Source organism: Schistocerca gregaria, chromosome 3 (assembly GCF_023897955.1).
Source record: "Schistocerca gregaria isolate iqSchGreg1 chromosome 3, iqSchGreg1.2, whole genome shotgun sequence".
Taxonomy (NCBI): Eukaryota; Metazoa; Arthropoda; class Insecta; order Orthoptera; family Acrididae; genus Schistocerca; species Schistocerca gregaria.
This window is the reverse complement of record NC_064922.1, coordinates 869,968,019-869,993,273: the sequence shown is the minus strand read 5'-3', so window position 1 is coordinate 869,993,273 and position 25,255 is coordinate 869,968,019. Positions and strand designations below refer to the sequence as shown.

At 40.7% G+C, this 25,255-nt stretch overlaps 1 protein-coding gene across 2 annotated transcripts in view; it reads right to left on the bottom strand.

The window, feature by feature from the left end:
* LOC126354908 (BLOC-1-related complex subunit 5) overlaps positions 1–25,255 on the bottom strand; it is a 70,415-nt gene that overhangs the window by 13,664 nt on the left and 31,496 nt on the right. For both annotated transcript variants that reach the window (XM_050004979.1, XM_050004978.1), the window contains exon 3: positions 3,587–3,789. In XM_050004979.1, coding sequence (XP_049860936.1) covers positions 3,587–3,789 — 203 coding nt within the window. The remainder of the gene's footprint in view (positions 1–3,586; positions 3,790–25,255) is intronic.

Here is a 25,255-nt window from a genome sequence, read left to right as displayed (position 1 = left end):
TATTGTACTGTGTCAATATTAGGACATTTTGCACAGAAAGAACAAAAATAGAATTAATGTAAAAATATATTAGTGTTAGTAACCTATTTTCATTCAATTTTGTAATTATATTTCATTTTGTAAAAGAAAGACTCACTGTTTGCTGTAGCTCTGATTAATTGTATAAATTATCAGTTTTGAGCTAAATTATTTCGTATAATATGGACAAGATACTTTTAAAAACTCACCAGCTAAAGAGAAAGTCTGTAAATGAACGTTTAATGCACACTTCTGGAACTTTCTATGGAGAAATTCTATATTATGATCGCAAAAATACGAAAACTTGTGAAAACTGTTTCATAACCTAATTTCGAAAGACGATTTGTATCAAGAAATATTGCTAAAAAGATTTATTTACGTTTTGAAACACGATTTAAATCATTTTAAATATAAATAGTTGTTCTAAATCACTCAAGAAATATCCAGAATCAAATGTCAAGATATTTTTGGAAACGTCGGTGCAAGTCTGGTGAAGGTTGTCCGGAGGCTGGTAGAAAAATGTTATAAAATCTATTTGGAAATTATGCTTGTAAGAATTTATATGTGCTGATCCTTTTATTTGCTTTAATCTGTGCTAAAGTTCTGTAATGTCTGATTTGGTTTTAAGTCGTGAATTGCTATCGTATTGTGAACAAAGCATTCTCAAAGACTCTCATTGTTTGGAAGGATATTAGTACACCTAGGAGTTGTCAGTTGCCAGTTCGGATATGCAGTGCGGTTAGCTCTGAGAGTCAGTTGTTGAGTCTGTGAAGTCTGTCAGTTCTGTTTTGTAAATAAACGTCTGTAATGAAGAATTACTTGTTGTCGTCAATATGAACTCAAGACCTTTTGCACGAAGCAGACACCTCCTAATGCAACATTTTAATTTAGTTGAGGAAGCTGGGATCGCTATAAGTGCAAACAAATTGAAGTGGAACGTTTTAATTTGGTGTTGAGGAGCTGAGATGTTATAAGGTACAACAGCAATGATGTAATGTGTATGGAACTCAGCCACCAACACGTACAACAATTTATTGTATTCACTATAAATTTGGAACTGATAGTATTGTACAGAATGAGCATACAGAAAGATCTGGTCAACCAAAAATATCAACAAGTGCTGCTACCAGCACTGCTGTGTTGCAGCATTTTGCTTTGCACCTCAAAACTCTGTGAAGTAGCATGCATGTGAAAGCAGGGTAAGCTGATCAAGCGTACAACGAATTCTGAAGACTGCAAAGTGGAAAGTGTACATTCAAGATTGCTGCACACTACAAACGAGGATGACCTGTATTGAAGGATGGATTACTGTGAGCGGTTTGAAGGCATGCCGCATGAGGATGAATGGTTTACAGGGATGGTTATCTTGTCTGATGAGGCACAATTCAAACTGAATGGTACTGTAAATTCCATAACTGCATGTACTGGACTCCTGAAACCCTCATGTTCACGCAGACAAACATTTTAATCTACCAAGTGCTTATGTTTGGTGTCATCATGCGGTTTGATTGGCCTATTCTTCTTTGAAGGTGTATCTTCAAATGCAGCTAACGTCAATTTTACCTGCTATCCAAAAGGTGTTTGTAAATGAAAGATTTTACCTACAACAAGATGGCGTTCTGCCTGACTACCACAGAGATGTCAGAGCATACTTTGACGAAAATCTAACTGGAGAATGGGTAGGTCAAACAGGAGCTGCTAAGTAGCCACCACAGTATCCACACCTTACAACTTTTGATTTCTACCTATGGAAAACCTTGAAAACTGAAGTTTACTAACAGTAGCCAGCTACACTGAATGAGCTACGAAAAACCAATGAAGCGTCCTGTGTATCTATCACGCCAGCAACACCAACAGCCACAGTTCTGTCAACAGTTCAGTGGCATTGATGTTGTTTGACTGCTAATGTGGGTCACTTTGAACACACAAAATAATCTCCATGCAGCACATGAACTGTAATAATATGTAATTTTGTTCCATTAGCATTGGCTATCAAAGAGTGTCGACATTTTTATGAACCCTTCTGTATTTTAAGCACATGATTTATCATGTCAACCAAAGAAAGTACCTGCCTGAAACAAAACTGGTACTATCTGAGGTGTCAGTAACTTGTACAACTGACAGCAGTTGCATAGAAACTTGTCTTGCACCTTAGTGGGCACAATGATTAAGCAAATTGGCCAGTATGTATATGGGTACATGAGATCTCTTTCATTCAATTTCTTAACTGCAAACTCGTCAGAAGTTTTAATATTGCCTAAATCCTTCTTAGCCTAAGTGACCTGTGGAATGATTTTTCAGTGAATGCTCTCTGGTGGTCCCAGGAACTTCCTAGACTTAAGTTTTGCCAGTATTAAGCAACCTTCACATGCATGTTGGGGGATGTGGTACCATCTAAGGCATAATTTGCTTCAAAGTCTGCTGTTAGGACCTGGTGATCTTCAGCAATTCAGTCTTCACCCGGGAGGAGTTTATTCAGCAAAAGTTCTGCTGCCCACATCAAAGTCACCTGATATAGTATTGAGCAAGTGGCTCAAACAATAGTCACCAAATGACCAAACAACTGTTTTGGGACTTAATACACTTTGAATGGTTTCCAGTTCTGCTTCTGCCTTCCCATAACTGCATTTATGTATTTTTTCCCTCTATGGAAGATATTTCCAGGTACTTTATAGCTGTAATTGATTACAGCAATTGCTTGATGACAGTGTAACAATCCAGTATAAAACAATTGATAATCCAGGGTGGATATTGGCCAGGAAAGAAGGGCAGCACCCATACTCATGTGGTCGTTTGACCTATGGGAGACTAGCACAGAGGTGCTGAAAAAGGATTGAACTGACGGATGCAAACTATCCCATCCTATCAAATCCTACTTAGAAAGTTTCTAGAACCAATAGAAAGGGATGACTCTAAGAATATAGTTTCCATAGGGATTGCAAAGACAAGATTACACCAATTACAGCACGTACAGAGGCATTTAAGAATCATTCTTCCACGACTCAATATGTGAATGAAATGGGAAAAAGCCCTAATAACTGGTGCAATGGGCTGTACGCTCTACCACGCACTTCACAGTTAATGACAAAATTGTTTCTACTAGTTTATGGGCTACGAAATCTATTTGCGTGTTACACTTGAGGTTGTCCTGGATTGTGATTTCCAATAATTATGCCCAACTTTCTTTTATACTGTGTTGTTTTCTATGGATAATTTCATGTTTAGAGGAGTATATGATGCAATGAATGTCTGTGGCATGTACTAGATCAGTAATTGAACCCAGATCTACCTTTTACAGGAAGCTTGCTACTAATTGTGAGCTCATTTAACAACTCTTAGCATGAACTCACTCACCCTCCAAGCAGCAGGTAGAAGATTTAGTCCAGCTGTAAGGCAATCTCAGAGATCATTTCATGCAAAAGGCCAGGTATGAGACCCTGATTGTCCCACAGTTTCAGGTCATCTCAAGTGATTACCGCAGTATATATTCCTCTAAAGCATAAGAGTGTGTAATGCTGTTGAGACATGGTGCAGTATATGAACACTTTCTTGTAGAGAATTTACTGACCTGTAACCTAATAAGATCAGGATCTTTGTCAGTTGAATCATTGTTTGTTGCTGACTTCACCACAACTATGCTGTTAGTTACTGTTTTGTTTATAGTTGATAATTGCCTCTTTGGCACAAAAGGCTTCCTGGTCACAGGATTTCCTAAAGACTTGCCACGCTTCAGGTTGCTACTCCCATGCTTCTGCTGCAATTTAGGAGAATCTGCAACCAAACAGTACAATCCCTTTACAAAATTTTGAAAATGTGAGCTCTTTTCATTGGGATACAAATGCCTTTCCTTATGGCTCAAAATTCCAATAAAACACCCTTTAACAAACCTAAGCCCCTTCTCCTCCCCCCCCCCTCTCTCTCTCTTTCTCTCTCTCTCTCTCTCTCTCTCTCTCTCTCTCTCTCTCACACACACACACACACACACACACACAACACAGGGGAGAAGCATGGGGAACGGGGGGATCGGGACAAACATTAAGTCAATTCTTATTTTGTCAGCCTCTTGGGGTTTACAGACAGGTTGCAAACTCATATGGGAAAGGATGTTAAAAAGAAGCTGCTACCCAATATCAGAGCATGAAGAGAGTTGAGATTTTTGCGCTTGAAGTGAGTATCTTTAGACACTGCCTTAGAGCCACAATAACATCAAGCAATACACTTAAAGTACGCAGCTCATGGTCTTGCAGTAGCATTCTTGTTTCCTGCACATGGGATCCTGGGTTCGATTCCCGATGGGGTCAGGGATTTTCCCTGCCTCGAGATGACTGGGTGTTGTTGTACTGTCTTCATCATCATCATTCATCCCCATTACGCTCGTAGGAAGGCAGTGGCACAGCACCTCTGCTAGGACCTTGCCTAGTCGGCAGTGTGAGTCTCACGCATCGTTCTCTACGCCTCCTCGGAGCATGGGACATCATCACTAACATACACTTAAAAATTTACTGTCAGTGGAACTACACTGATAATTTCACATTTTATTAGAGCTTGTTTCTGGTACAATCTCATGCAGGACAAATTACTTGTTACTACCACAGGAATAAAAGAAAATTTTTAATGAATTACTGAATTTACATCACTGACGACATGTAAAAGAGAAGTAAGGCCATTACTTAGGCATACTAGACCAATGTCTTGCTCCCCCATGAACATAAGATAACATAAAAAATTATGCAAGAAAACAGGTCACAGAGAACTTACTTTAAAATATAATGTTATGACATGATCTGTGTCCTACCCCCATGAACCCTGGACCTTGCCGTTGGTGGGTAGGCTTGCGTGCCTCAACAATACAGATGGCCGTACCGTAGGTGCAACCACAGCAGAGGGGTATCTGTTTACAGCCCAGAAAAATGTGTGGTTCCTGAAGAAGGGCAGCAGCCTTTTCAGTAGTTGCAGGGGCAACAGTCTGGATGATTGACTGGTCTGACCTTGTAACACAAACCAAAACGGCCTTGCTGTGCTGGTACTGTGAACGGCTGAAAGCAAGGGGAAGCTACAGCCGTAATTTTTCCTGAGGGCATGCAGCTTTACTGTATGGTTAAATAATGATGGCGTCCTCTTGGGTAAAATATTCCGAAGGTAAAATAGCCCCCCATTTGGATCTCTGGGCAGGGACTACTAAAGAGGATGTCATTATCAGGAGAAAGAAAACTGGCGATCTACAGATCGGAGTGTGGAATGACAGATCCCTTAATCGGGCAGGTAGGTTAGAAAATTTAACAAGGGAAATGGATAGGTTAAAGTTAGATACAGTGGGAATTAGTGAAGTTCAGTGGCAGGAGGAACAAGACTTTTGGTCAGGTGAACACAAGGTTATAAATACAAAATCAAATAGGGGTAATGCAGGAGTAGGTTTAATAATGAATAAAAAAAATAGGAGTGCGGGTAAGCTACTACAAACAGCATAGCGAACATGTAATAGTGGCCAAGATAGACATGAAGCCCATGCCTACTACAGTAGTTCAAGTTTATATGCCAACTGGCTCTGCAGATGATGAAGAAATTGAAGAAATGTGTGATGAGATAAAAGAAATTATTCAGGCAGTGAAGGGAGATGAAAATTTAATAGTCATGGATGACTGGAATTCGAGAGTAGGAAAAGGGAGAGAAGGAAACATAGTGGGTGAATATGGATTGGGGGAGAGAAATGAAAGAGGAAACCGTCTGGTAGAATTTTGCACAGAGCATAACTTAATCATAGGTAACACTTGGTTCAAGAATCATGAAAGAAGGTTGAATACATGGAAGAACCCTGGAGATACTAGAAGTTTCAGACAGATTATATAATGGTGAGTCATAGATTTAAGAACTAGGTTTTAAATTGTAGGACATTTCCAGGGGCAGATGTGGACTCTGACCACAATCTATTGGTTATGAACTGTAGATTGAAACTGAAGAAACTGCAAAAAGGTGGAAATTTAAAAAGATGGGACCTGGATAAACTGACTAAACCAGAGGTTGCACAGAGTTTCAGGGGGGGCATAAGCGAACAATTGACAGGAATGGGGGAAAGAAATACAGTAGAAGAAGAATGGGTAGCTCTGAGGGATGAAGTAGTGTAGGCAGCAGAAGATCAAGTAGGTAAAAAGACAAGGGCTCATGGAAATCCTTGGATAAGAGAAGAAATATTGAATTTAATTGATGAAAGGAGAAAATATAAAAACACAGTAAATGAAGCAGGCAAAAAGGAATACAAACGCCTCAAAAATGAGATTGACAGGAAGTGAAAAATGGCTAAGCAGGGATGGCTAGAGGACAAATGTGAGGATGTAGAGGCTTATCTCGCTAGGAGTAAGATAGATACTGCCTATAGGAAAATGAAAGAGACCTTTGGAGAAAAGAGAGCCACTTGTATGAATATCAAAAGCTCAGATGGAAACCCAGTTCTAAACAAAGAAGAGAAAACAGAAAGGTGGAAGGAGTATATAGAGGGTCTATACAAGGGTGATGTACTTGAGGACAATATTATTGAAATGGAAGAGGATATAGATGAAGATGAAATGGCAGATATGATACTGCGTGAAGAGTTTGACAGAGCACTGAAAGACCCGGGTCAAAACAAGACCCCAGGAGTAGACAACATTCCATTAGAACTACTGACGGCCTTGGGAGAGCCGGTCCTGACAAAACTCTACCATCGGGTGAGCAAGATGTATGAGACAGGTGAAATACCCTCCGATTTCAAGAAGAATATAATAATTCTAATCCCAAAGAAATCAGGTGTTGACAGATGTGAAAATTACTGAACTATAAGTCACAGCTGCAAAATACTATAGTGTATTCTTTGCAGACGGATGGAAAAACTGGTTGAAGCCGACCTCAGGGATGATCAGTTTGGATTCCGCAGAAATGTTGGAACAAGTGAGGCAATACTGACCCTATGACTTATCTTAGAAGAGAGATTAAGGAAAGGAAAACCTATGTTTCTAGCATTTGTATAGTTAGAGAAAGCTTTCAACAATGTTGACTGGAATACTGTCTTTCCAATTCTAAAGATGGCAGGGGTAAAATACAGGGAGCGAAAGGCTATTTACAATTTGTAGAGAAACCAGATGTCTGTTATAAGAGTCGAGGGGCATGAAAGGGAAGTAGCGGTTGGTAAGGGAGTGAGACCAGGCTGTAGCCTCTCCCCGATGTTGTTCAATCTGTATATTGAGCAAGCAGTAAAGGAAACAATAGAAAAATTTGGAGTGGGAATTAAAATCCATGGAGAATATAAAAACTTTGAGGTTCGCCGATGACATTGTGATTCTGTGAGAGACAGCAAATGACTTGGAAGAACAGTTGAACGGAATGGACAGTGTCTTGAAAGGAGGATATAAGATGAACATCTAAAAAAGCAAAACGAGGATAATGGAATGTAGTTGAATTAAGTCGGGTGATGCTGAGGGAATTAGATTAGGAAACTAGACACTTAAAGTGGTAAAGGAGTTTTGCTATTTGGGGAGCAAAATAACTGATGATGGTCCAAGTAGAGAGGATATAAAATGTAGACTGACAGTGGCAAGGAAAGCATTTCTGAAGAAGAGAAATTTGTTAACATCGAGTATAGGTTTAAGAGTCAGGAAGTCATTTCTGAAAGTATTTGTATGGAGTGTAGCCATGTATGGAAGTGAAATATGGACGATAAATAGTTTGGACAAGAAGTGAATAGAAGCTTTCGAAATGTGGTGCTACAGAAGAATGCTGAAGATTAGATGGGTAGATCACGTAACTAATGAGGAGGTATTGAATAGAATTGGGGAGAAGAGGAGTTTGCGGCACAACTTGACAAGAAGGAGGGATCGGTTTGTAGGATATGTTCTGAGACATCGAGGGATCGCAGAGGGAGACCAAGAGATGAATACACTAAGCAGATTCAGAAGAATGTAGGTTGCAGTAGTTACTGGGAGATGAAGAAGCTTGCACAGGATAGAGTAGCATGGAGAGCTGCATCAAACCAGTCTCAGGACTGAAGACAACAACAACGATCTGTGTTTCTCAAGTGTCCGTACAAGTAAGTGAGTCACTGGGGTACGAATTTTGGCTAAAACATGTACATCAGGTTGCTTAAAGTTCATGTTAACTGTAAATTGTTTTAGAAACTTACTTTTGAGTTTCTCTCCCACCCTCCTGGGTTGCCTCACCAGGAGTTGAAGTTGTTATGCTCTCCGTGGAGACAGGCTCGTGAATGAGGAAAATTAGAAAATGTCATCGGCGAACCTAAATGTTATGGTATAAGGGAGTGCATTAACTGTGGTCATATGAAACACACATGATCACTCTAAAATGTTATGAATGAAGGTACATTACTATTTCAGGAAAACAAATTTTATTAACTGAATAAATTATTTCTATATTTCTACGGGGTAATCTTTGTGTAATGTAAGCACTATCCTGGAGCCCAGTACCAGTTGCAGTTGCAGTTGCCTACTTACAGGGCTTCAAAATATTGATTTTCAACATTTTGCATGATCATTGACCAAATTTAAAAGTTTAAAATGCAGTCATAATCTACTAATTAAGAGGTATAATCTTACATTAGAAGTTTACCACACAGGACAAGTATTACAATTGGAAACTGTTAGTGATTTACAACAAACTCTACACATAACTTCAAACCTTTACAGAACTTTTTCTTACTGACACTACACCCCTCCCTCCCCCCCCCCCTCCCCCCCAAACACCACACACAAAATTATCAAAGGAAAAAAAAAGTTTATTTCTTACCACTTTTCACTGTTCATGGAGTAAAACTTCAGTGTCAGACAAGATGTTTTAATTTATTACTTCTTTATTACTGACTCTACCAACAACAGACATTCCCAAGGCTGTTTCAACTACACTGCAGAAGTTTTGTTGGGAGGCCCTTACACATCCTCTGTATAGACACAATCTCTCCCCATGAGATTTCCGTATTTTTGGAGCCCCAAAGAAAGACATCCATGTTGTCAATTTGCTTTAGACAAAGAAGTGCACACCTGGGTACAATCATGGTTCTGCAAGCATCCATAAACATTTCCCATGAAAGCATTGACCATCCTGTTTCAAAGTGGAATAAACATATTAATAGTTATGGTGATTACTTTTTTCCATCTGTCTTGTATTCATTTGATTGCCCCTTATAGCCATACTTGTGCCTTCAGCTGTGCAATTGTATGTTGTGTGATAGCGCAAAGATGCTTTTTTTTCCAAATTATCTAACAGTTGTAGACAGTCACCTACGAAAAGCTCCTTATAGATGAACTAAATTATGAGATGGGTTTACATGTATAATTTATTACACTATGCCAGATAAGCTGTCTGGCCATTGATACTTGGTGGTACTCCTGCAAAGATCGGGTGTGTTGCTAGTATTGTTTTAATCAGTCAGTTTACTTTAGATTTAAATAAAAACTTTCTTATCTTGTGACTAGTAATTTTATGGATGGACAGTAGTATATGAATAAAAACCTATCTTTCTGTTTATACCTGGTACTATTTACACATCAAGGGAAGAACACAACCCTAAAAAACTAAAACTGAATAAAAATCATTTCAAAATACAGAGACATATCTGTTCTGGTATGCTTCCAGTTCATTTACCTGTAAAACTCTGTACTTCTATACAATTGGTGTTAGAAGACTAATGAAACTAAGGACTACTGAAGTACTAGCCACTGATGAAACAATATTTGTTGTTGTTGTTGTGGGCTTCAGTCCTGAGACTGGTTTGATGCAGCTCTCCATGCTACTCTATCTTGGGCAAGCCACTTCATCTCCCAGTACCTACTGCAACCTACATCCTTCTGAATCTGCTTAGAGTATTCATCTCTTGGTCTCCCTCTATGATTTTTACCCTCCACACTGACCTCTATTGTTAAATTTGTGATCCCTTGATGCGTCAGGGCATGTCCTACCAACCGATCCCATCTTCTAGTCAAGTTCTGCCACAAACTCCTCTCCTCCCCAATCCTAATCAATACCTCCTCATTAGTTACGTGATTTACCCATCTAATCTTCAACATTCTTCTGTAGCACCACATTTTAAAAGCTTCTATTCTCTTCTTGTCCAAACTATTTATTGTCCATGTTTCACGTCCATACATGGCTACACTCCATACAAATACTTTCAGAAATGACTTCCTGACACTTAAATCTATACTCGATGTTAACAAATTTCTCTTCTTCAGAAACGCTTTCCTTGCCATTGCCAGTCTACATTTTATATCCTCTCTACTTCGACCATCATCAGTTAGTTTGCTCGCCAAATAGCAAAACTTCTTTACTACTTTCAGTGTCTCATTTCCTAATCTAATTCCCTCAGCATCACCCAACGTAATTCAACTACATTCCATTATCCTCGTTTTGCTTTTGTTGATGTTCATCTTATATCCTCCTTTCAAGACACTGTCCATTCCGTTCAACTGCTCTTCCAAGCCCTTTGCTGTCTCTGACAGAATTACAATGTCATCGGCAAACCTCAAAGTTTTTATTTCTTCTCCCTGGATTTTAATACCTACTCCAAATTTTTCTTTTGTTTCCTTTACTGCTAGCTCAATATACAGATTGAATAACATCAGGGACAGGCTAAAACTCTGTCTCACTCCCTTCCCAACCACTGCTTCCCTTTCATGCTCCTCGACTCTTATAACTGCCATCTGGTTTCTGTACAAATTGTAAATAGCCTTTCGCCCCCCTGTATTTTGCCCCTGCCACCTTTAGAATTTCTCTAAGTCTACAAATGCTAGAAATGTAGGTTTGCCTTTCCTTAATCTTCCTTCTAATATAAGTCATGAAGTCAGTATTGCGTCACGTGTTCCACCATTTCTACGGAATCCAAACTGACCTTCCCCGAGGTCGGCTTCTACCAGTTTTTCCATTCGTCTGTAAATAATTCGTGTTAGTATTTTGCAGCTGTGACTTATTGAACTGAGAGTTCGGTAATTTTCACATCTGTCAACACCTGCTTTCTTTGGGATTGGAATTATTATATTCTTCTTGAAGACTGAGGGTATTACTCCTGTCTAGTACATCTTGCTCACCAGATGGTAGAGTTTTGTCAGAACTGGCTCTCCCAAGGCTGTCAGTAGTTCTAATGGAATGTTGTCTACTCCCGGGGCCTTGTTTCGACTCAGGTCTTTCAGTGCTCTGTCAAACTCTTCACGCAGTATCATATCTGCCATTTCATCTTCATCTACATCCTCTTCCATTTCCATAATATTGTCCTCAAGTACATTGCCCTTGTATAGACCCTCTATATACTCCTTCCACCTTTCTGCTTTCCCCTCTTTACTAAGAACTGGGTTTCCATCTGAGCTCTTGATATTCATACAAGTGGTTCTCTTTTCTCCGAAGGTCTCTCTAATTTTCCTGTAGGCTGTATCTATCTTACCCCTAGTGAAATAAGCCTCTACATCCTCACATTTGTCCTCTAGCCATCCCTGCTTAGCCATTTTGCACTTCCTGTCGATCTCATTTTTGGAGACGTTTGTATTCTTTTTTGCCTGCTTCATTTACTGAATTTTTATATTTTCTCCTTTCATCTATTAAATTCAATATTTCTTCTCTTGCCCAAGGATTTCTACTAGCCCTCGTCTTTTTACCTACTTGATCCCCTGCTGCCTTCACTACTTCATCCTCCAGAGCTACCCATTCGTCTTCTACTGTATTTCTTTCCCCCATTCCTGTCAATTGTTCGCTTATGCCCCCCCTGAAACTCTGTACAACCTCTGGTTTAGTCAGTTTATCCAGGTCCCATCTTTTTAAATTCCCACCTTTTTACAATTTCTTCAGTTTCAATCTACAGTTCATAACCAATAGACTGTGGTCAGAGTCCACATCTGCCCCTGGAAATGTCCTACAATTTAAAACCTGGTTCCTAAATCTCTGTCTGACCATTATATAATCTATCTGATACCTTTTAGTATCTCCAGGATTTTTCCATGTATACAACCTTCTTTTATGATTCTTGTACCAAGTGTTAGTTATGATTAAGTTATGCTCTGTGCAAGATTCTACCAGGCGGCTTCCTCTTTCATTTCTCTCCCCCAATCCATATTCACCCACTATGTTTCCTTCTCTCCCTTTTCCTACTGTCGAATTCCAGTCACCCACGACTGTTAAATTTTCGTCTCCCTTCACTACCTGAATAATTTCTTTTATCTCATCACACATTTCTTCAATTTCTTCATCATCTGCAGAGCCAGTTGGCATATAAACTTGAACTACTGTAGTAGGCATTGGCTTCATGTCTATCTTGGCCACTATTACATGTTCGTTATGCTGTTTGTAGTAGCTTACCCGCACTCCTATTTTTTTATTCATTATTAAACCTACTCCTGCATTAACCCTATTCGACTTTGTATTTATAATCCTGTATTCACCTGGCCAAAAGTCTTGTTCCTTCTGCCACCAAACTTCACTAGTTCCCACTATATCTAACATTAACCTATCCATTTCCCTTTTTAAATTTTCTAACCTATCGGCCCGATTAAGGGATCTAACATTCCATGCTCCGATCTGTAGAATGCCAGTTTCCTTTCTCCTGATAACGACGTCCTCCTGAGTAGTCCTCCCCCGGAGATCCGAATGGGGGACTATTCTACCTCCGGAATATTTTACCCAAGATGACGCCATCATCATTTAACCATACAGTAAAGCTGCATGCCCTCGGGAAAAATTTCGGCTGTAGTTTCCCCTTGCTTTCAGTCGTTTGCAGTACCACAACAACAAGGTCGTTTTGGTTATTGTTACAAGGTCAGATCAGTCAATCATCCAGACTGCTGCCCCTGCAACTACTGAAAAGGCTGCTGCCCCTCTTCAAGAACCACACGTTTGTCTGGCCTCTCAACAGATACCCCTCCGTTGTTGTTGCACCTACGGTACGGCTATCTGTATCGTTGAGGCACACAAGCCTTCCCACCAATGGCAATTCCATGCTTCATGGGGGGCACACAATATTATGAGCATCAAATCCACAAAACTCATAAACGATGTATTATTGGGCAAGAAGATAACCATTTACCTGAAACAACCTATGTTAACACATGGAATACTTACACAGTCACACTTTCCAAAAAAGAAGTTGCCATGTTTTATGTTCTTGTTATAAGGAAATGAATTTTGGTTACTGCTTGACAATATTACAGACAATAATAATGGCACACACTTAATTTGCTAAGCACAGCTCTCAGGTGATATACCTTGATCAAAATAACAAAGTAATTGATAGTAGAGCACAAAAGGGCAAAGTCGTCAGTTCACATTTCTATGTGCAGGCAATATGGCTATGGCAGCAACAACTGCATTTCCATTCCAGATACATTCACACCCTGCTCTTTTATATTCAAATATTAGGGTTGTTTAGCAGGGTTATAATGGCCTTACCACTTTTATTCACACTTTCACAACTAGTTTAGGACTTTCTATTGCATGAAATAAGCACACCACACAGAGAAACAATTAAAATGAATTGCAGGTACTTAACTACATTACCAGCTGTCTGCAGCAACTGGTGAATAGGATAGTTGAATAGTATGACAACTATGACCAGAACAGATGGCATGACCAATCTCATTCTCTTACTGGTTATTAATATGATACCTGTTAGTCACTTAGTTATTCCACTCTAGGTATAATTCAACTGTCAGCAATATCCTTTGTAAAAGAATCACTGTGAGTACAAAGGCTCAAGACAGATGGGATACTTAAAATATTTTATGTTGAAAAATAATTTGTAGTGGACAAAGTGTGTTGGTGTTCATACTGAGGTGATCGTTCTTGTCCAGATGTTATAGACAAGTGCAGTTTGTTATTGAACACAAAACTCTGGATTCAGTGTGGACCCAATGCATCATTCACAGAGAAGATTTCACATCAAAATATTTCACTTCTGCACTGGTACATCTAGTAAACATAGTAAACTACATGAAACTTGACCAGTAAAGCTTTGTTTTAAAACATGGAATTGTGTGAGGTTTTAGGAGTTGAATATACACTTTGTTATACTACTGCTCTCTTTGGCCATCTTCTGTCTTGTACATTCCAATTACAGCAGAAATGTACACATTTTTCTCGAAGAAAAACACTTGTTTGACAAACATTTTGATGAAACAGATGTTTTGACTAAATTGGCAAATTTATGTGATATCTAGGAGTCACAGTCGCCCAGGAGGAAGAAGTAGTAGCAGCAGCAGCAGCAGCACAGTTGTTGGTGTCTGTACAGAGTGTTTAGTTTAACATTTTCTCATGAGTCTCTGTCAAGAAATGAATAATATCTGACTGTTTGCCTATGTTGGTTAATGTCTGAATACATTTTCTAGGTGCTTTCAACAGGAAATTGCTGAAGCATTTATAACCAAGTCTCTGAATTTACCGCCCTCCAAGAGAGCTGTCACACTCAGTACAGAAGACCTGGGTAAAACCCAAAGCAGAAAGCCCCAAGATATTTAATGAGGCATAGAAAGTATATTGAAAAGACAGGTAAGACACCACTGGTGGGCGGTGTTCACTGCAGTAGACAAACACTGTGTCTATTGATGTCGAAATTGAGTTTGGTTGTGAAGTTATTTGGACAGGAGTAAATTGCCTGGTGACCTTGAGTTAGTCAATGGATCTTTTTTACTAGCCACCTGATTCCACCATAAAAGTTGTAGAATCATTCAAAGAAAGTCTACACTCAGTAACATGGAACTACTCCAGTCATGTTAAATTAGCTGGAGGCAACCTTAACATACTGAGTACAGATTGGGACGTTTATGGATTCATTGCAGGTGACATAAACACTCTCATGAACTAGTTCTGAACATATTTCCCAAAACTGTCCTGAGCAGCTAGTTCAACAACATACATGCAAAAGAAATACTTTACACCTCATAGCTACAAACAGGGCTGACCATATCAACAGAGTCAGTAGAGAGACAAGAATTAGTGATTACGTCATCATAGTAATGATGGTTACTAAAGTCAACAAATCTATTAAGATGGCTACGAGAGGTTTTACACTGGAAAGAGCAGATAAGCAGTTGTTACCATACTGAATGAATAGATATCATTTAGTTCCCACATTTTGGACATAGAGGAATTATGGGCTAAGTTTGAACTAATGGTAAATCACACTCTGCAGAAGTACGTGTGAAGTGAAATGAAAACATCGTATGGCATTGATGATCTGGAGTCCGAAGAAGGGTAAGTTCAGCTGGCGAGTTGCAAATCTCTTTCTAGTGATGATGCACTGGGAGACTTGCATAACCATGATAACGAAATGATGATAAGGACAACACAATACCCATTTCCTGAGAGGAGAAAATCTCCATCCCGGCCGTGAATTGAACCCAGGCACGGTTATGGGAGTTGATGCACTAACCACTAAGCAAAGGGGGCGGACAAGTGCCAAGTAAATGGATTAAGGATGAAAAAGATCCACCATGGTTTAATACTCAGAAAATGTTGAGGGAACAGAGATTATTGTACTCTGAGTTCAAAACAGAATGCAGAACATCAACAGGCAAAAGTTAGTAGAAATTCATGCATCTATAAAAAGATCAATGCCCAAAGCATTCAATGACTTCCACCATCATACTGTAGTAGCAAAAGACCTTGCCAAGAACCAGAGAAAATTCCGGTCCTACATAAAACTGGTAATCAGGTTGAAGGCTACTATCCAGGCTGAGAAGTCAGTGTGTTAATAGAAGACAGCAAAAGGAAAATTGAGGTTCTAGCTTAACCATTGCACAGACTTCCATATGGAGGGCATACAAACAGGCATCCTTGGCACTGTTAAGCAACTGAAATAACTGAAAAAATAAGTTTCCAAGTCCAAATGGAATCTCTATTCCAGTTCAACATTAGCTTCTTATTTAGCCTGTATTTATCATAAATCTCTCACCCATGAAAAGTTCCACACATTTGGAAAAAAGCGCAAGTGATTCCTGTACATAAGAAGGGTAAAGAAAAGGACACACAAAACTATAGACCAATGTCTTTAACATTAGTTTGCTAAGAATTCTTGAGCATATTATAAGTCTGAATACAAGAAATCTCCTTGAAACAGAAAAGTTTCTCTCCGTACATCATCACAGTTTCAGAAAGTATTACTTGTGTACAACTTAGCTTGTCTTTTTTTTCTTACGACAGCCTGTGAACCATGGCTGAAGGAAATATGCAGATTCTATACTCCAAGACAATGGTATTGTCAGAAATGCCCCACACAGGTATCACTGTAGTTCTTTGTATACGTTAATTATCTGACAGATAGGGTGAGCAGCAATCTGTGACTGTTTGCTGATGATGCTGTAGCGTACAGGAAATTATCATCATTGAGTGACTGTAGGAGGATACAGACTCAAACAATGGAAAGTCCAGGATGGGATAGCAACAATATTATGAAACTCACTTTTGGAAATGTCCCCCTTCATAAACAGAATATTTCTGAAGAAGGACTTTTGTGTCCGAAAGCTTAAATGTTTATCGGTCTTTTTAATGTGCTGGAAATATTTCCACTAAAGGACTTTTTTGTCTGAAACCTTATGATATGGAATGGAATGAGCACATAAGGTCAGAAGCAGGGAATGTGAATGGTCCACTTCGATTAAGTGCGAGAATTCTAGAAAACTGTATCTCATCCACAAAGGAGATTGCATACAGAACACAAGTGGAGTACTGCTGGAGTGTTGTTATCCCCACCAGTTCAGATTAAAGAAAGACATCAAAGCAATTCAGAGGCAGGGTGCTAGATTTCCTCTGAAAGGTTCATTCAACATGCGAGTATTACAGCATTGCAGAAATGCTCCATGAACTCAAATGGTAATCCCTGGAGGGAAGGCTATGTTCTCTTGACAAAGCACTTGAGAACATTTAGAAAACTGGAATTTGCAGCTGACTGCAGAACAATTCTACTGTGACCAATGTACATTTCATGTAATGGCCATGAAGACAAGGCAAAAGAAATTAGGGCTCATACACAAACATAAAAAGAGTTTTTAGTCCCTTGTTTCATTTGCGAGTGGAACAGAATAGGGAATGACTAATTTTGGTACAAGGTTTCCTCCACCCCATGCCACATAGTGGCTTGCAGAATAGGTATGTAAATGTAAGATATTTTTGAAAAGTTAGATACACTGAATCTCTCCCTTCAATGATGCACCAAATACATTTTAAATTAAATGAAAATAACCTCAGTTTTCACAAAAAGATTAAAACTGTGGCAAAGAAAAAGTAATGAAGATTGAATTGATGGATTTTTCTTCTTTGTTGCAGCAATCTGCAAACACCAATGAATTTGACTTGTCTTGCAATATAAATTCTGTTTTTGAAAATCACCTGTCATTTTCTTTAATTTTTCTTTGCCACAATTTTAATCTTTGTCTGAAAACTGTATTTTCTAGTTTAGTTTTAAAATGTGCTTGGTGCACCCTTGAAAGGAGAGATCCAACATATCATCTGGCTTATCAAATATATCTACACTTACATAAACATTCTGCAAGCCACCACACAGTGCGTGGCAGAGGGGACCTTGTACCACTACTAGTCACTACCTTTCATGTTACATTTTCAAATGGAGTGAGGGAAAAACAACTGTTTGGTTGGTTGGTTTATGGGATTAAAGGACCGGACTGCTACGGCCATCAGTCTCTAAACAACTGTTTGTATGTTTGTATATGAGCCCTAATTTCTTTTGCCTGACCTTTGCAGTCATTATGCAAAATGTACATTGGAAAAAGCAGAACTGTTCTGCAGTCAGTTGCAAATGCCATTTCTTTAAATTTTCTCAATAGTATTTTGCTTACAGAAAACCATCTTCCATTAAATGGTTACAAAAAGAATTTTGAGAAGAAAATTTCAAGCAGAAGTAAAGCTGTGAGGATGAGTTGTGAATCATACTTGGGGAGCTCAGTCGGTATAACACTTACCTGCGAAAGGGAAAGGTCCCAGATTCAAGTCTCGGTCCAGCATTCAGTTTTAATCTGCCAGGAAGTGTCATATCAGTGCACACTCTGTTGCAGACTGAAAATTTCATTCTGAAATATCAATAAATCTGCATGGATTTATGATCTACCAAATGCCAAGGTTCAAAAGAATTTGCTTCCTTAGAAGAGTAGTAGTAGAGGGGTTTTGGGCGCACGACAGCAAGGTCTTCAGTGTTCCTTAGAAGAAGAAAATCTGACTGAATAGTCTCATAACAGTTCACCGAAGACAAAATTTGACAGCACAAGGGTCTTCACAGTTTTTAATAATTACAAGATTAATATCCACTGCCCAGAAGTAAAGCTCAATGAACATTAATTCCATCTGCAATTTCCTGTCTGTGCAAAGCTCAGTTTTCAGCAGTCACTGTAATAAAGAATAAATAATGTCCAAATTAATATGGAACAGGAAATGAGAATAGCTCTATCTGGTTTGATTCAAAGATTTAACACAGGATGTTCTATGGAGCAAGTCTGACTCACTGAGAAGAGTTGTCATCTTCCTCTCTGCTTCATTCATACAACTGACATCTATCTGTCTGTCTGTATGCAACATCATTCAAAACATTGAAAATCTCCTTATTGTAGTCCACATGCGGGACTGGGACTGTAGTGTTGTTCTTGTTGGTTGGCAGAACTACAGTTTCTTTGTCATCCCACAGATATCCCAATGTTACTCTTTCACCCTTGGATACATAAGATCTTAGCATTGGTGCCTTGGTAAGTGCTCTCTACAGATTCCACTGCAAATGTCTTCTGCTGCTTCCTGCTCAATGAGGCAGATGTAATTTGCTACTAGTGGCATTTTAGAGTGGGAATGAAATTCAGCTCTTTAGTAAGGAACTTCATTGCATCCTCGGCAAGCTGCAATGAACATCAGCAACAAACCGATTTAAAACAATCAAGCAAAACAGCTTTCACCAAACACAGCCTTGAATATAACCATGAAATGAAATTCAATGAGAGCAGTAGCATGGTGCAAATGCCAAGTTTCTGTGACAGCATAATTAAGGAGTCTATCAAAATAGAGATTTTTTTTGTTGGTTACTTTGCTTTAGGGCACAAAAAACAATTGGGGTAATACGCATCCAAGTCAAAACTATAGAACATGAAGACTTACTTTGTGTTCTGCCTTATGGCAGGTCTTGTCATGGGGGAAGCCTGGTCACAGACGTCCACCGCATGAGCGTCTAGGGAAGTGGTAGTTTCCCGTTGCGTTCCACTGATGATGATGATGAAATGATAATGAGGGCAACACTAAACCCAGTCCCTGAGTGGAGAAAGTCTCCGACCCAGCTGGGAATCAAACCCGGGCCCCTTGGCACGACAGACCGCAGCACTGACCGCTCAGATATTGGGGCGGACAACACAAAGACAGAGAGGAGTTAGAAAATGACTAAATGTCAGTCCCAACTGACATAATAGAAGACAACTAAAAACAGGCACATGGAAAAAGGGCTAAAAAAGACACCATATAGAAACAGAGGTCAAAAACTAAAAATTAAAGAGCCTTTGCCATACTGCTTTACTGGATAAAAAGTATCACATGGTCAACAGCCCTCACATCATTTGCTAAAACGACCCATAACTCAGACGCCAAACCCAAGTGGGAATGTAAATGGTTAAAAAAATTGGCATTCCATTGGAAGTGGCAGACAGTTACAACTTGGGCATAATGTGTACAAAGTAGTGGGGTAGCACCACTTATCAAATGACAATGGCTAAAAAGGCAGTGCCCAATATGCAGCCTAGTTAAAATAATCTCCCAGCAGGAGGCTGAGAGGCTTGATGAGCCAGAGCTTATCACTGTGAAGGGGGACCATTGGCGATACCAAAGGGACACCACCTCCTGACAGACAGCAACACAGAGATCATCGGAGGGAATATAGGAATACACAGGCTGAAGTAAGAGGACTGCAGCCTTGGCAGCTGCGCATCAGCAGCCTCATTTCCTGGCAACCGACATGACCAGGACTACTTACTTTATGCGATCAGGCCCAATGGACCGCGCGCTGCTTTGAGAGATTGCCTTTACTTCAGCCTGTCTTTGGCTCCTTTCTACCATCCATCCAGCAGTCCCATTCTCTGAAGGTCTTTGAATACACAGTCACTCTATCAAGTTGTAGGTGTTCCTATGAGCCTCCTGCCAGTTGGCTTGGTGTTGAGTATAGTTTTCAGCCATCGGTTGTCCTGCATTCGAGCACTGGAGTTGTCATGTCTTCATTATAGCCACGATGTTCGGCTCTTTGTACATATCACACAACTTTGTATTGTGACGAATCTTCCATTTTTCACTCTCATTATCTTAAACCGGTCTATAAATCTTCCGAAGGACTTTCGTTTCAAATATCATCAGTCTGTTCAGATCTTGCTTGGTTGTACTCCAGGTGGCATATCCATATAGTACTACTGGCTGTAGGAGTGTTTAGTAGACGTTTATTTTGAAATGTCTTGACAAACTTCTGGTTTTGAGGCCATGGTAACAGCAATTACCTGCCTGTAGTCTTGCCTGCATTTCCTTTTAACTGGATGGTTCATCTCTGAACACTGCACCCAGATATTTGAACTCCTTCACTTGATGATAAGAACTTCCCGTTGTCTGTAAGGGTGGAAGTGGTTCTTGAGTTTCATTATGTCTACGGTGTAGAACCTTGTATTCCATCTTGTCACAATTGATTTTAAGTCCAATTTTCCTCGCTATTGTTTCCAGAAACCCACTGAAACATCACACTGCCTCCACCACAAGTGAGCAAGTGACAGTTTTCCTGGACCTGTTTCACTAAGGGATGGGCAGTGTACAGTGCACATAGACTTTGAAGGGCACTGAGTGAGTCTGAGCAGTGTACACATTTGAAATGGCTGCGTCGCCAGGTGTAGTCCTTGGCCTGATATAGGGCAAAGAGCTCGGCTGTAAATACTGAGCAGTGTGTCAGAAGCCAAGACACGGGTACCAATGACAAAGGCACACCTGACCCCACGGTCAGTCTGAGAGCCACCAGTGTATACAAAGGTACTTTCATGAAGTTCAATGTGAAGGTTGTGAAACAGGAGGCATACGATGTGTGGCCATGCATGGCAGACAAACAGCATGCATAGCTGCTGAGGAGAAAGTCATGGCGGTAGGACAGTGGAAGTTCAGCAGCTTCAGCATACAGACTCTCAACCAGGCTGGTATAAAAGGCGCCTGTGGTGAAACGGATTCCCCATGATGGAGAATAGTGTTGAGGTGCAGGAGAGTTTCGAACGGACAAGGGACCAGTACAAATGGAGGAGGGTGGGTCGATCGGCACCCCCAGGAAGTACCATTGAGGACAAGTAGGACATTGAGGAACGGGGTACAGTCGGCTGCCAGGTACGACACATGGAAGGACCAAGAGAGTTTCCTATTGAGAATGAGCCCCAGGAATTTCGTAATTTCAACTAACGGAAGAGCAACAGGCCCAAGATGTAAAGATGGTGGGAGAAATCAACTGAGTAGCCAGAAAACCATACAAACTGTTTAGTAAGTGGAAAAGCAAAAGCTAATGTCAATGCTCCACGAGTAAAGATGATCAAGATATTGCTGAAGATGCCGCTCAGTGAGACAGGTCCGTGGATAACTGCAATAGATGGCAAAATCATCAACAAAAAAGTGAGCCAGAGATGCCCAGTGGGAGACAGGCCATTAAAGGGTTAATGGTGACAGCAAAGAGCTCAGGACGGAACTCTGAGGCACACCGTTTTCCTGGATAAAGGTGTCCAACTAGGCAGAACCCACACACACACTTGAAAACTAAGTCTTTTAAAAATGCCCGAAGGAAACAGAGCAGGCAGCCACGGAAGCCCCACGTGTAAAGAGTACGGAGGATACTGTTCTCCACCAGGTGTTGTAGGTCTTCTCCAAATCGAAAAACACAGCCACAGTCTGGGACCGCAGAAAACCATTAATGACATGGGTGGACAAAGTAATGAGATGGTCAACTGCAGAATGCTGCACTCGAAATCCACACTGTGCATTCGTCGGTAAATTGCAAGACTCAAGCCACCATACCAGCTGGCCATGAATCATATATCCCATCACCTTGCAAACGCAGCTGGTAAGAGAGATAGGACAGTAGCTAGAAGGAAGGTTTTTGTCCTTACCCAGTTTAGGTAAGGGTATGATGGTGGATTCACACCAGCATCCGGGAAAAGTGCCCATTGCCCAGATGCAGTTGTACGTGTTAAGCAAAAAGTGCTTGCCCGCAAGAGAAAGGTGCTGCAATATCTGAATGTGGACAGCGTCTGGCCCTGAGGCAGAGGATCGGCATGAACTGAGAGCAAGATCTAGCTTCCTCATAGTAAAGGCGGCATAGTAGCACTCACGATTCTGAGAAGAGAATGGTTCATTTCCGATGGAGGAAGGTAGAGTGACAATGGGAAGAGTAAAGCTGCCAGTCAGCCTTAGTAAGCTGCCATTTGAGCACGCACACAGATGGGGTAAGATACAGCAAAAGTCTTTGGGCACCTACCAAACAGCATCAAAAGCCTGACAGATAGCCAACTAACATTTAAAAATAAATTAAAAGAATATCTAGATGACAACTCCTTCTACTCATTGGCTGAATTTTTAGATATAAAGTAAATAAAAAAAAAATAAAAAAAAAACTTAATCATTAGTGTCACGCAATATTTTGTGTAATGTAATTTCTTGTACAGACATCTTTTATTAACCTGACACGTTCCACATCATTACGAAGTGTCGTATTCATGATCTATGGAACAAGTATTAATCTAATCTAATCTAATCTGATAGCACTCCGGAAATGGTCGCTCAGGTAGGTGTCAGAAAGAACAGACCACTTAAGATGATGGGCAAGCTGGCAGCACAGAAGGACAGGTCCAAATGGGAATAGGTGTGCAAGGAGCTGGAAAGCAAAATGGGTGCTCCAGTGTTAAGGCAGAAGAGGTTAAGAAGGTCAGCCAAGAGGGCACCTCTCTGACAGGTCCTGGGAGAACCCCAAAGGGGATGATGCACATTTAAGTCACCAAATAGCGAAAATGGGGGAGGTAGCTGCCCAATATGCTTAAGGAAGTCTATCCTGGTGACATTGAATGATGGAGGAACATAAATGGTACAGAAGGAAAAAGTCAGGTGGGGAAGGAAAAGATAAATTGCAACAGGTTGAAGATGGGTAGTCAGTGAATGTCATCCCGTATGCGCAGCATGACACCCCCATGAGATGGAATGCCAACCTCAGGCAGAAGGTCAAAACGAATCGGTAAGAAATGTGAAAGCTCAAAGCGTTCGTGAGGGCACAATTTTGTTTCCTGAAGGCAGAGTACAAGGGGATGCTGCAATGATAAAAGCAGCCGTAAATCCTCTTTGTGGGACTGAAAAGGCTGCGAGTGGCAGCCTGTGAAGAGTCGCTACTACAGGGCACAGAAGCAGGAGGATCCTGCTCCATAGGGTCCACAGAAGCATCGGCTTGCTTGTGCGTTCGGTCTCTGGTGTCCAATGCTGAAAACCCTGAAAACCGATTGGTGGTGCGCTCCTCAAGATACATGGGACAATCCTGAGAGGAGGCGGCACAGCAGCTGTTGCAGTTGATACAGCGGGGAGGAGGTGGTGGACAATCGCCCTCATCGCATCCCTATCGCAGCTTACACATTTGGCTGGCTGTCGACAAGACAGTCCAGTGTGGTTGAAACGATGGCACTGGTAGCAGCAAATCGCGTTCAGAACGTACAGCTGGACTGTGATAATTTTATAGCCTGCTTTGACCTTGGGCGGAAGCACCAGTCTATGAAAGGTGAGAAACAGTGTGCGGGTGGGCACTAAGGAGGTATCTATCATTTCATTGCATGATATATGGCAATGAAACCCTGATCAGAGAGGTAAGATTGGATTTTGGCATCGGTTAGACCGTCGAGCAGCCTGGTGTAAATTACACCAAGAGAAGAATTCAAAGTTCTAAGGAGTCTTGACAGGGTAGCCATGGAGAATCGATGCAGCATGCAGTTGTTGTGCTTGAGAATCAGAAGTAGTCTCCAAAAGGAAAGTGCCATTCCGTAAACGAGAGCAGGATTTCACAGGGCCAGCAATTGCATCAACACCTTTATGAATGATAAACGGATTTACTGTGGCGAAGGACTGTCTCTCTTCAGTACGTGAGATCACGAGGAACTATGGAGCAGTGGCAATTTGGGAACGTTGCAGCTCACGAAATCACCCCTCCCTGGGTGTGGCCTGTACCAGAGGGTACATGTGAACCCTACCTGTCGATCTTGTCGACCTGGGGCTCAGAATTGCGCATTACCCAATCACCTGTTACGCGTCAGACGCGTGGGCCAGCCTTGCACAGAAGTGCACAGGGAGGAAGAAGAGAAAGAGGAACCTCAAAGACCAAAGGTGAGGAATGACAGGAGAAAGGAAAGAAAGAAAGAAAAAAGGAGTGAAAAATAAAAGTGAGACTGTTCTTACATCAGCAACAGACAATTCAAAGCATTCCCAATAACACCCCAGACATGTTACCCAAGGGAGGGGAAAAAGAATAACAAGAGGATACACATACAGACATACAGCACAGAAGAAAAAAAATGCTGCAAAGGCTGGGGCCCCATGGTAGCCAACTGCAAACCCGCCAAAGAGTGGCAAGCCCCCGGGGGAGATCGAAATAGAGATGGCAGAAAACCTAATAAACAGGGACAGCAGTTTTACATTTAAAAAATGTGATACAGCACTCAGTTTACTGAAATCTCATTTGTTATCACATTCACTGGAGTTGGAAAACATTAAGAGAATTTGCATTTCACAAAATATCAGTTCAAGCTCTGAAAAACAAAACAGCATCACAGTGCAAAGTGGGCACTGGGAATCGAACTCAGTTCGTTGTGAGACCACCAACGTTTCAGTGTCTGGTTGGAGCCCAGCGAACAACTACACATAACAGCAAAAATCACAGCAGCTGAAGAAGATGGATGAGTTGGTCATTGAAATCCATACATATTATAAAAATGAATGTAAGTATGTATGTATGCGTGTGTGTCCCATATATCCTCTCAAACCACTGGACGAATTTCAACCAAATTTGGTACACATACTGTATTCCTTACTGTCTGGAGAGAATCACTGTGGAGGTAAGAACCACCTATACAATATTTGCCAAAAGAGCAATGAAGAGGCATTGCCACAGAGACATTCACAAAATCGTGTTGTACACATGCGAAGTAGTTGTGCCCTATGAAGACAAACTGTCCAAGATACTGGACTTATACATTTGTACACTATGCAT